Raw genomic sequence first — 13,085 nt, 5'->3', positions numbered from 1 at the left:
GTAATAGGGAAAACATGGGATAAAGTAATACTTATCATAACTGTTTGAAGATTAAAAGAATGATTGAAGAGTGAATAAATGACACACTTTTAGATCCTACTGTTAGATTCTTTACCAAAGGACCTGCTATACAATTATTTGGGGAACCTGACAGATGAGTTGTATGTCTAATTATAAATAAACTGATCGTGCGTAAAAATACTTAGGAGGATATTTATTCGTCAAAAGTCCTTGGAAAAAACACATAGATAGAATAATTTTTGTAAGGAATATTTATTTTCAGTTCCATTTAAACAACTCACTTTTGTAACACATACTAAAATCTTTAGGAAACATTCTATGAAATTTCAGGATTATAACCACAGTAATTAATTAAATGTATTTCATTTCTGGAGATTAAAATACAGAATATGTTTGCATCATTCTGCATTTTATTAGGTTGCTGCCTTTTGGTATGCTTTACATTAAAAATACATGACTGACACTCTTTATACCAGTAAGCCTTTTTATTGAAAAAAAAAATTATTGCATTAAACTACATTCCCAGGGATTCCTTGAATAAGCTAAAACAAAAGTCCCATTGCATGTACAATAGTGCAATTCACTTAGCTACTGTATAATATAAAACACTTTATACAGAGAATACAAAACAAAATTACTAGTTTACATATTATACTAGCCAGAGTATTATCCAGTTTTAAATATAAACTTGACACTTTTAAAATCAATCTGATCAAATGGCATTTTTATGCAAATCTGCACAACAAATATACATGTTGAATGTATTCCAGAAATGTATCAGATAAAAAAGAAGTCCTAAATAACAACAAAAAAGATTATCATGGTGTGACTCAGGAAAATTTTTTATTGGAATTTTAAGGTGTGGGTGACCTCTTTCCTTAGATTATGTATCAAGAATACACAATCAAGCTAAAATAGATTATTAGCTTGGTGTGTATATATCACTGCCATAAGGATACTATAACTCTTTTAAAAATCTCTTTAAACAAAATCAAAATTGTAGCACGGCTCCATACATCAGGCTCAATAATGCTTTTAATAATTGTAATGACACATATTTAATGTACATTACTGATGAAAGATATATGGAAGCAATTAGAGAAAATATATAATTTCAGCTGTGCCCATAGCTTATTACATTTCTCCAAGAAAATCCCTTCTGTGCACTGACAATGGTATTGGACATTGCCTGTGTTTGGTAATCAGTGATTACTGGTTTTCTGTTGTGCTCTTTCTGTTCCTAATCTCTCTTTTTCTGCCCATTAATATATCTCAAAATTCTAATTCCCATTGTTCCAAGAATTAATCTTCATTGTCAATTTATTTGCCCTACCGTGTTGGTATGTACAGTGATGCATGGGAATTCTATGATTTCATTTATTCTAGAGTCTCACTGTATGGTGCATACATTAAGGAAAACAAATACATCTCTTTTCCATAAATGATCTATGCAGTAGGATAAGTTTGATTTGGTCAGGTTTCTTGCCACAGAAATTTCTATAGTATTAACATTGTCTGGTAGAAGTGGGAATACAAAATATGTGTACACACATTAAGGATGAGATTAGCCCATCATTCCTTCAGTTCCCTATTTTTCTTTTGGTGTTATCTACCTAGGGTACAAATGAACTCTTATGCACAATGAGAACACCTGGGTTTACTTCAACAGAGATGAAACTGGGCCCACAAATTTAAAAGCTGGTGGGGCTGGAAATGCACCTTTTATGCTGGTATTATCCCTGGAGTGTGGGTGATGGCCACACAGTCCAGTAAGCCCCTCCTGGGGCACAGCTTGACCTGCTACTTTAGATGTCCAATTCCGAATGTTTCTACAGAGTTATGACTAATGTGTCCAAGTGGCCCACTGAGTGAGTGATCTCCATTCAAGCATGTAATGATTTTCAGAGCTGTTAAGTCAGAGTAAGTGGAATATGTTTGATTCTCAGAAAATAAAGTATCAGAAGTAAAATATATGTAAAGTATATGTAAATTCAGGCCTTATTTTGGGAAAATTTTCAGCCAAAATTGAGAGGAAGAATTGTTAAACTCTGAAAACATTTAGTTCTACATTCTTCCCAAATAAAATTTTTGACTTCCTTAATTTTGAAGCAGTAATTTAAATTAAAGAATTACTCTACAATTTAAATTAGAAAAATAAACAGAATTTATATGCTACTTACATGCAGATAAGTAATACCAAAATGGCATGAATCCATTTTCTTAATGAGACTAAAAAAAAAGGTGGAAATCCAACCAAAATATATTTGAGGGTGCTGGTGCCACCAATCTTTTTCAACACCAAAATGTTTTGCTTCTGCATAGTCTCCATATTTGTTTTCTGTTTATTTTTTTTTCCAATAGCTTAACCATCAAACGTTTAAAGCTACTTTGAAAATACAAAACTAGCAGTCACAACTTGTAAAGTAACTCAAAAAGTTTGGCATATTACCAGTTTATGCTGAAGAAGCTCCAGAAAGACAGAAATTAAAATAATTCCATTTTATTGCAATTGATTGATGTATTTTGATTAAAACTACAAAAATTGGTTCTGTTGTATTTTAAAGACATTATTTATTTGCAATTAGATTTTTCAGCTTCTTCAGGTAGCTGAATATAATGGAATAAAATTCCTCCAAAAGTTTTTCAATGTGTTTTATATTGATTCTGAAAGGTACATTTTGTGCACTACCTGATTGCAAATAAATTAAAATTATTTCAAATGTTTTTAATCCAAACAAACAGGTACTGTGTGTTGGATACTTCATTGGCCAATTTTTTGGGGGAAGAATGCCTGCAGTCTAACCATAATTATGAACTAATTTCATGCTAAATATCCTGTGTTCAGTTAGAAACATTATAAAAAATGTCAAACTATGGCATTCAAAGAGATGCTGAAGCCTTCACCTATTTCCAGATACACAGTTAATACAAACAATTTCAGCCACACATTACTCTGAAGGTTGGATACATGCATTCAAACAGTGTGGATTCGTAATTTCAATTTGCTTGTTGAGAGTTTGGGAAGCCATGCGAGAATCTTGACATATTTGTTTAGATACGATAAACTTTTAAATGCTGAGTACTTAAACAAGTTTTTCTCCGAGTCTCAACCTGTAGAGCCAGTTTTTGATCAGAATTTTTCTTCTGCATCTTTATGAATATCTGCATGATTTTAAAGGACTGGCCAATTGTTTCTCTTGTTTGTGAAAGGGATGAAAAATATGTACACATTCTTTGGGAAAGACTCTTCCACACATCAGAGCTCTGTTTGCTGGGAACTTTTGGCCAAGTACCTCTGAGGTTCAAAGCCAGCATTGGCTGCTTGGCAATTCTGGGCTGGTGTGGCTCACCCTGACATGCTCTGTGACACAGTCATGCCCAGGCAGTGCCAAAGAACTTGGCTTCTCAGTGAGCCTTCTTGGATGCTTGACTCAGAGAGAAAAGAGGCAGTCTGCTTCTGCCAGCACAGATCTCCCTATGCTAAGGGAATGCTTTGTTATGTACCCGTGGCCTGACTGCAGTCCCTTTACACTGTCCAAGCAACATATGCAGGGATGAAATCTCTAAAGTATCTTCAAGGTGTTGTTGTGATCCTCACCTTCTAGTGTTGACTCATCACCCCTCCCTCTGAGCCTCCCCAGTTTAATTTGGCCAGGAGACAGCCCCAGGGTCTGCTGGTCCCAGATACCTTATTTTTTCCTCAGTCTAAAATACCTTAACCAAACCAGGCACTGTTTCATATACAAACTCAGAAAATCAAATCTTTGAGGTGTTTCAAGATTGCTCAACCCTAAATTGTGCTACTTTAGATCTCTCATCAGTGTTGATATTGATCCCATTTTGTCTGGGTGCTGTGGTCCCTTTCCTACTGGCAGTCATGGACTTAACTTCAAGCTACTCTTTTAAAACATTCTGTAGAATGACACTGGCCACCCATCCTTCTTGTGATAGTATCACAAAAGGCTTTAAAGCAGCTTTTCCTCAGTGATACAAGAAGAAAATCAACATTCATATGCTGTCAGCCAGATTGTGGACTTTAAACACAACTTTAAGCACAACTCTTTGCTGTTGTGCTCTCAGCAAAACATTAGATTTCCCCTCAGATGTGATTGAATGCTGAATGCTTTATTTTATTTTAATTTGGGATTGGAGCCATGATGAAATCATTTGGACTAGTTTAAGTAGCTAGAAACACTGAAAACTTCTTTTGCTGTAGGTAACTGTTGGGTCTGGATAGAACAAGAATAGTGATGGGGCTCTTGACCTTGGAATAAGGGATGAACTAAGTGATTTGGGTGTATAGCAGAAGGTGTGGCCGTGTTCAGGTGTGGTGTAAATAAGGCTGGGATATATGCAGTGTGTGGCAGTGCAGGGTAGGTCAGTGGGGAAGGGTGGAGGGGAGTGGCAGACACCAAGTGCAATGGGTGTCCTGTCAGCAAAGCAGGGTGGGTGGGAATAAGGGCTGGGGCTAATGGGGAAAGTGATATGGGGGCAAAATGTGCCTGAGAGAGGGGGTGGAGGGGTGCTAGGGAGAGATGGCTGCCGTGGGGGTGCACAGACGCCGAGACAGCAAAGCGTTGCAGCAGCGTGTGGTGGATGGTGGTGACAGTAGCCTGCTGCTGAACAGGGAGGGCAGGAACTGCTGGTGTTGCAGAGAAGGCAGCTGGTCCTGGGGCTGGCAAAACTTTCAGATGTTTCGCCAGAAGTTGTTTCTGCATGTGCTGCTGGGCTTGCAGCTGCAGCAACCTGTATTTGTCTACTTCTTCTGGTGTAAATGTGATAGGCTGCTGTGTTAGAGGAGGGGAGGTGGATTTACTGTACACTTCTAGGTCATTCAGTGTATCACCATACTTCTGCATAGCATTGTCACAAAAAGAGTCTGAACTGCCTTCTGCCCGGTTCAAGTCCATGTTTACATCATGTAGTTCTTCTTTGGTCTCTGTTGAATTAGCGACAGAATATCTATTAGAGGGAAAAGCACCAGGGAAATCATTTGGTACTGGATCACAGCTTTGTATCAAGGGCTGCACTTCTCTAATGAAGAGATTGGTTTGTTCCTTTATTGCTGTGTTCCTTTTTATGCTTGGGCTCTGATAGCCTGTTTCAATTTGAATCATGTCTTTAAGAACACAATGATCATAATCAGTTCCAGGTGAAAGAGAAACATTTATCTGTGATGCTTCAGTGTTGTTTTTCTTCACACTGTTTTCCAAAAAACTGCTTTCATTATGTCTGATGCCATTTTTACCTTTGCTTAGCACTTTCTCTGTCAAAGGTAACATTGCAATGTCACCTACTGATGAGGAAAACTGAAGAGCAAAGTGACTTTGTGAGTGATCCTTTAATTCTATCCCACTACTGATTGAAAATCTCTCTGGATCATGCATTTGTTCCTGGGTTTTCTTAGACTGCACTCTTTCTAAAAGTAACTTGGCTGTCATTGACTTTCTTTTTCCACATATGTCTTTTGCCAGGTTTCTGGAAGAGCAGGTGGCAAAGTTTTTAGACTGAGAGTTGGAAGGCGCAGTTTCAGCTTTTCCTGGTTCAGCATCAGAACCTCTCTCAGCATCCTCTTTTGTTTTGTTGTCACAGTTGTCAGTCTCTTTTGAGAAGGATCCTGAACTGCTGCATCTTGATATTCTGCTGCTAGATGATCTTTCACTGCTTCTTGAATCACTAGTGGAACCACTTTTGGATTTGTGGCAGCTTCTATTCCTACTAAGCACTTTGCCAAAATGCTGATGTCTACATCTGCTGTGTTTAGGCCTTTCTCTGATTTGTAAAAGTTTATGTCTTGAACATCTTGGATATTTAATTGTGCCACTCTGAATACAGTTTCTAGTTCTGTGACTTCTACTATGACAAAGATAATCCTCGTCTGTATCATCTGAAGTGAAAATACACTTGTGCTTTCTGTGTTTGTGCCTTTCATCTGTCTTGTTTTTTCTTTTACAACAACAAAGCAAATTATTTCTTCTGTGATTGTTTGATGTGGGACTCATGTAGCTACTTGTACTGCTAACAGAAGTGTCAGAATAGCTGGAATGTCTGCCAGATGAGGACTTTTGAGGAGATGGGAATCTCCAGCATCTTGTATAACTTCCACATCCTTCATTATCTGAATACTTGCTGTTTGAACTGGATTTACAACTAAAGGAACTCCCACTAGAATATTTTCCACTGTCACTTATGTCACTGCTGCAGCTGACCACATCTTGAAGGGATCTGGAGTCATTTTGGTTCTCATATTTTTCTTCAGAATCAATTAAATGACATTTTTCAGACTTAGAGTTTTTAATCCTAGACATAAAAGCAGAAAAGGAAATGCTTTCGTTTTTAATGTTCTGAGTTTTTCTTTCACAGCCATGGAAATGATGCTTTAAAGGTCTCCTCAGTGATGTTGTATAAAGACTTTTTTCTGTCACATAATCCTTTTGTGAGACATCAAGGTAAGCAGGCACTTTGGGTATATTTTCATTCAAATAATCTGCAATGCATTTTTGACCATTTTCATTCATTTCTTTCCCTATGTCAGACTCAGCTTTTTGCTTGGCCTTTCTTGGATTTAGGGAACCTTTCATCTTCTTTGGTTTCAACAACTGATTATCTTGTTCATTTGACATTTGCTTGTGTTTTATTAAACCTGAGGGTTCATATTCATCTCCAGTCTTATTTTTAGAGAGCTCTTTACGGCTTGCTTTGTTTGTTTCATGCTCTTTACCCTCCCTGTGATTTAAAGAGACTCTGAAGTCAAAATACAATGGATTACAGCCATATGAAATACAGGGCTCCGTTTTTGTAAACAAAAGTAATTCTGTGGGCCACTGCAGAGCAGTGGTGCCATCTTTGCTCACTACATGGAGGAAAGGCAATGCCTGGGGCTTAACTTCTTTAACCATGGTCCCCTTTTCAAGTGTTTCCATATTTCCATCTGTGGTTTCTGTAATCTCCAAAGATCTTTCTCTTTTTATCACTCCAGGACTGTCATTAATGTTGCTTGAACAGGTCAGCTCAGGTGCTGGCTGTCCTGGGAGCTCAGATAACTGGGCAGGCAGGTGGGCGTTGCTGTGCTTGTAGATGTTCAGCTGTGTACAAAAATTGCTAGGTTGGCATGAAGATGAGATGGGAGTTTCTAAGAATTGCTCAGATTCATTCAGTTTGCTCTCTTGCTCTGTTTCTCTCAACGAAGCAGAAAAATTCAAATTTGGAAGTGGTATTTTGACTTTAGAAAAGGAAGGATTAGCTCTGAATTTTTCTTCTGATTCCCTATCACTACTTTTATCATTTTCCTTTAGCATTTTAGGTTTTGCAGCTACATAACTTGATACACTGTTATCCAAATCCATTTGTTCTTGTGCAATAGGTGACTCTTTATCCAAACTTGCTTTCAGTTGTTCCTCCAAAAGTGTGACAGAATGACAGCCCTCAATAGTTTGCTTTTTACTGTGGTTGGGGGACTCACTATAATCATTTCCTTCTTCACAGTTCTCACTGAAGACTGATGCTGAGGACTCAAGCTTCAAAGGGACCTTCTTAGAGAATGAAAAAGACACTCCTGCCCTTTGAGAGGTATTGTTGCTGTATGGGAATATTTGTGAGACGCGATTTCCAAGTGCATGGTGTCTTTCAGCTGGGGGGTGGTGCCTGCTTATAATAAGTTGCTGTTTCTCTAGTATGCTTTTGGAGAAGCCTTGTCCTTCACTTGTGATGGCTCTTTGAGAACTTGCTGTGAACTTGCTGCCCTTGTAGAGGAAAATGCCATCTGGTGATTGCTGCTTTTCCAGGACTAATCGGGGGGCTTTAAGCAATGGTCCACTCCCAGTGATGCTTTAAGATAGAAAAATAAAGGAAAAAGAAAGCTGCATTGAGTAACCAAGTTATGACAGAGTTTGCATTTGACAATGTCTGTCTGGTGAAGGAGGGTGTCACTCAATTTTTACAAGGTAAAGCTAAGTTTCAACAAACGTGCAGTTTATCATCAGTTTGGTGTTTGGTATGGACAAGACAGTCTCTACACATAGACAATTACATGTTTTAATGTCAGCGCATGAATGTTCTTTTTCAGTTATGCCCATGTACAAGCAGAACAAATACTGGTTTTATTCCAAATTTATATTTAGGAGAACCTAAACTGTGGTAAGTCTTGCTTTTCTGAAAGGCTTCTGCAAAGGAAATTGTGCTATGTTCAAAAAGAGATACTTCCACCTGGAGCATCTGCAAAATCAAACTCTAGAAGACAAAAAGAAACATTCTGCTTGCTTAGGGAAGAATGTGTTTCTTTGTCTTTTTAAAGAGTAAGTTCCTATTTTATTCCATACTAAATGACTTTGCAAAATATTCAAAGAGATATTAATACTAAAACTGTCAGCAAACATTGGAGGGGAAGAAAATCACAACTCCACTGGTCTGATTATCAACCATGATTTGACTTTGCCACATTTTCTGAGTCTTACTTCCATTAATTAAATAATTTCTCATTTCAAAATATGTCAGATTTTAAATGTGATTTAGTTTTCTTGTAATTAAAAAAAAAAAGTTGCCTGTTCTAAGGCCTTAACAAAAACAGCAAACCACTGATTTCTTGAAACAGATAAACTGAGACTGAAAGGATTGGTACCATCTTCCATTGAAGATGTGACATGTATGGCCACCATAAAAGTGTTTTTCAAAAATATATTTTAAACACACATTTCTTTATACTAGTTATCTACATTTGCTATCAGTGCAGTACTACAGTACACTTACAAGAAAAAAATAAAAAACTAGAACCAGATAAAATAAAGAGTTTGATAAAAAATATAAAACACTTTAATTAAATTTAAATAAATTAAAACTGTTAGATCTGCATATAAGCTATCTATAATTGGCAGTCATGTTTTATAAATGCTATAAAAATACATTGATCTTCAACAATGGGAAAGACTGAAAGACTCCCTGGAGTAGGATCAACTCATAAGATGAGAATATTCGTGTATTTCAGAGCATATATTTGCATTTGCCAGAAATTCAGCATCAGGAGATACAAATTAACCCCCTAATTGTACATGAAGAACAAATCTTTTCTTGGAGAAAGCATATAAAGAAATCCTTTTCAAAGTCTTCTTGAAATAGCAAAATAAAATTTTTCTGTGCCCAAGATTAACAATAATTTTGTTGTCAAATTGAATTAGCTCGTTGTGTGAAACTGTGTTGGAACCTGAGACACAGCACTCAGGTATGGTAACAATTGTATGTGTGTGGACTTCTGCTTACAAAGGATGACATTCTGTCTTTCCTGAGCAATTGGGAGTGCTACCCCTCTGCCAAAATCCTGGCACTCAGCCTCCCCTGAGCCTATTAGTGATTACAGGGAGGAATAGCAAGCTCTTCCCTTCCACACTCTATGCAAAATATTATGGTCTCCTGGCTCTTTCTAAAAGCAAACTTGCTCTTTCCCTCCCAGATTCGTTCTGGCTTTCCTATTATCACTGATATTATCACTCTATCTGGGGCTACATCTTCAAGTGCGTGGGCATAAAGGAAGCTTCCCACAGGCAGTAACATTTGTTTCAGCAGATTTGTATGAAAATGGAGTCATAATCATAAAAGTGATATATTAGCACTAAATTGTTATATTTCAGCAGATTGCTCAAAAGCAATTACATAGGCCAAAATGAGTTTGTAATAAACTCTGAATGTGGTTATTTCCAGGGTACAGTAGTCTTCAGATGAATTTAAAACAATGCCAGTTTATTTATCTGATTAACTCATTGTGGTCATAGATTAATGTAAACAATTGGTCTGATGGCAGTCTATTCTACTGAAGCATTTAGTGTCATTAAACAAAGGAGATTTCTCAAATTTAAAGGTTTACTAATGCAAATCTTTGTCCTCTATCTTGATATTAATCAATAGAGCTAATAGTATTAGACCAACTTAATTCAGTTAATTACTTGTTTTTCATTCAAATTATCCTACAGAGAAACTGAAGCATAATCCCAGCACCTTAAAAGTAGTAAAAATTATTCACAAAGGGTTTATCCTCTCCCATTAACTTATGATCAAATGTTAAGACAGTCATACTAATCTCCTCAGATCAGTTTGGATAAGGTAAAATGGTGATATTATAAAAGCATCTTCAAAGCACTCCATTTAGAAGATGTGAGAATAACTATCTGCAAGAGAGAAAACGACAAACTTTCAAACAGCATGTAATTAAGGCAGAGGTTTTCAATGTATGGTTTGCAGAACAGGATTATTTTGAGTTGAAGACAGCTGAAAACAGGTTACGGTACACACAATCTCTGTATATTACTTGTGTAGGAGTAAAAATATTATAATTTCATCTGGAAGGGAGGAAATAGGGCATTAAAACCTCATATGATTTTTAAAAACTTGCCATTCTGACTGCTTCCGTAGCTCTGCAAGCTGGTGGAGTCGCTTGAGTGCTTTTTCCTGTTTCTTCTCATCTTTCCATGACTTTGAAGCCACATTTCGAGCAAATTCCCTTTGTTTTAAATCTTTCAATCTCTGTGTGAAAAGAATATAAACAGAAGGGATTAGAGATGTACACACCAGATACAGTTCCTCTTACTCAACTTATTTACTTTTCATGAAGTTGGTATGTAAATGGAGAATAAAAGTATACTTAAAATACTATAATAGTGAGAAGAGATAAAAAATGTTATTTTTGCTTAACAAAACAGCATAATTTGTCCTGTGCTATTTATCTGATAGATGCCTATGTATGAATGACAGCTTTTTTGGTTTCTGATGAATACAAAAATGTTCTGTTGTGTACAAATACAGACACAAAACTAGAATCCATTTAATAAGGTCAACATGTTCCTATTTAATTATACGTGTTGAAATGTAATCCACAGGCACATACTGGAATGATTCTGAGCTGCTATGTGTAATATATTTTATAGTTCTCTACTTGGACATATATACACAGATGTGTGGGGTCTTAACTGTTGGTTTTGTACCAACAAATGGCTGTATTATTTTCTCAAAGGACAGAGAACTACTGTCTGAAATATTTGATCAAGAAACTATTTTATAGTTATTTTCACAATTTTTTAATCACCTCACACATCTATAAACCAGGTAATTGCTGCTGGAGAGAGAAAAATTCTTTGCCTTTATTATTTTTTTTTATTGCCTGATTTTGCACTACCAATAACATAAGGGAAACTAAGGAGGAGACGTAAACTAGAAAGTGTCAACAGCATCCTCTGCAAAAACAGTTATCTCTGAGTTCACTGTGCTCTCTAGGAGCCAGCAAGTCACTTCTAACCTTACAACTCCCGAGTTTAGATCCATGCTTCCATACTCCATGGCAGAAATGCCTTCCCCCTTCCCCACCTCTCCAGAGTTTGGGGAAAAAATGTTTGCAAGCAGGGAGGGAGCTCTGGTGTATTCAGCCAGATGCCCATACTGGAAGCTTTGAGGACCAGAACTGAAACTAAACTGCTGAATTTGTTTGCCCCTCGGTCCAGAGGTGGCTGCACTCATCTGTGTAATTCAGAACTAATGTATCAACACCATGCAATGCTAAATTTTCCATGGAGCTGTTTTTGCAAAGTAGATTTGAAGAAAGGTTTTGATATCTCAGTCGTTTTTAAACTGCTGCCCATCTTTCTGCATCTAAGCCTACTTGACTGTCCACCAACACCTAAAGATCAACATCTAAATCACTGCCATCATCTCCTGCTGTTGTTTCACTCACTATAGCAGGGCCAGAAGATCGATATGCATCAGTAGGATAAATTGAAGGCTGACCAAGCATTGTAAAGGTAAACACTGCTTTCTGCAGCTCAGGTATGGGGAGCAGTCTAGCCATGGCACAGAGCTGTACACTGGCCAACATGCACCTGCTTCTGAGAAAACAGGGCTCGAGGCAAAGAGTCCTCAGCTTGCAGAGGTCAAGAAAATTATAAATGCATGAGAGAAATGCTTTCTTGAGAGAAGTCTAAATTTTGCTAATAGATTAGGACAAAGCAAATGGGTGAAAACCACCATCTCAAGAGATGACAGATTCTTTTTTGTCCAGCTAAGGTAAAAGGATCCAGTTAGCGGCAAAGACATAATATGACATACGAGAGGCATGGAAAAATACTTGGTGGAAAAACAGGCCATACAAGATCTGTGATTTCTTTCTGTGAAGAGTGCTGGAAAGCTGTAGTGAGCATCTCTCACCAGTGTCACATCAGCTGTCCTTCAAGTATGGGATTTTTTAAAAAGTCAGATAACATCTGGGAGGGAAAAATAAGTGCTGGGAGACTAAGAGCAGAAGTTTTTTGTTTACTCTCAGCCTTTTGGACCCCAAGACATATGCCTTTGAGAACTGATCTGGAGACAGGGAAAGCTGGGCTGTCCACAAATCATCTGCTCAGGGAGCTTAAGATGGGTCTCTGTGTCTTAGCCATCCTGATGGTTTTGCACAGACACTCTCTGTTGGACGGGGATTAAAAAGCCACGAAGTTGCTCGGGGAACCGGTGCACCACCAACCAGCAAGAATCATTGTGCTGCCTAGTGCCTGATGAAAGCTTAACCACTTCATCAGAACTATCTACAGTCTGTCAAATCTGTATGTTTCTCTGTAAAGTTTGTATCAGTCCCAACATCAGTACTTCATGGAACTAGACTCTAAAACAGGACAGCTGCAAAGTCCTCTTTAAAGCTCTAAGGCTTCACCTTCTTGAAAAGAAATGGTTGCTTCCTAGAGTTTAGCTCTTACCTGTCCCTTTATGTGCCCTCTCTCACTGTTCATTTGTCCCTTGCCAGGCCAGTCACATAGCAGTCCATTCCCTCAACCTCATTGTCTGCAATTTACGTCAAATGGATGAATATGTAAGACAATGTTACTTTTGGTTCAAGAAAAAAAGCTTTTCAAATAATATACTAAAGCCAAAGCTGAGAAAAGAAATCAAAGAATCTTCCCGGAACACATCCAAATGTTCTGTCACTTAGGTAATATTTACATGAGTGTAGAGGCATTTAAGCTGTAAAGATCCTATTCTCCACAGAAAAACACAGGTAGTCTTGAGCCTCATTAACATGTCCAATGTGAAGAAAGGGC

The 13,085-nt window shown here is 37.5% G+C and overlaps 1 protein-coding gene across 3 annotated transcripts in view; it reads right to left on the bottom strand.

Moving 5' to 3' along the window:
• Positions 1-4,087: 4,087 nt before the first annotated feature.
• Positions 4,088-13,085, bottom strand: part of ZNF804B (zinc finger protein 804B) — a 216,188-nt gene continuing 207,190 nt past the window's right edge. For all 3 annotated transcript variants that reach the window (XM_038127318.1, XM_038127319.1, XM_038127320.1), the window contains exons 3-4: positions 10,400-10,530; positions 4,088-7,848 (exon numbers count right to left, since the gene is read on the bottom strand). In XM_038127318.1, coding sequence (XP_037983246.1) covers positions 4,194-7,848; positions 10,400-10,530 — 3,786 coding nt within the window. In that variant the 3' untranslated portion in view covers positions 4,088-4,193. The remainder of the gene's footprint in view (positions 7,849-10,399; positions 10,531-13,085) is intronic.

Source organism: Motacilla alba, chromosome 2, assembly GCF_015832195.1.
Source record: "Motacilla alba alba isolate MOTALB_02 chromosome 2, Motacilla_alba_V1.0_pri, whole genome shotgun sequence".
Lineage (NCBI taxonomy): Eukaryota > Metazoa > Chordata > Aves > Passeriformes > Motacillidae > Motacilla > Motacilla alba.
This window is presented reverse-complemented; position numbering and strand designations above follow the sequence as displayed.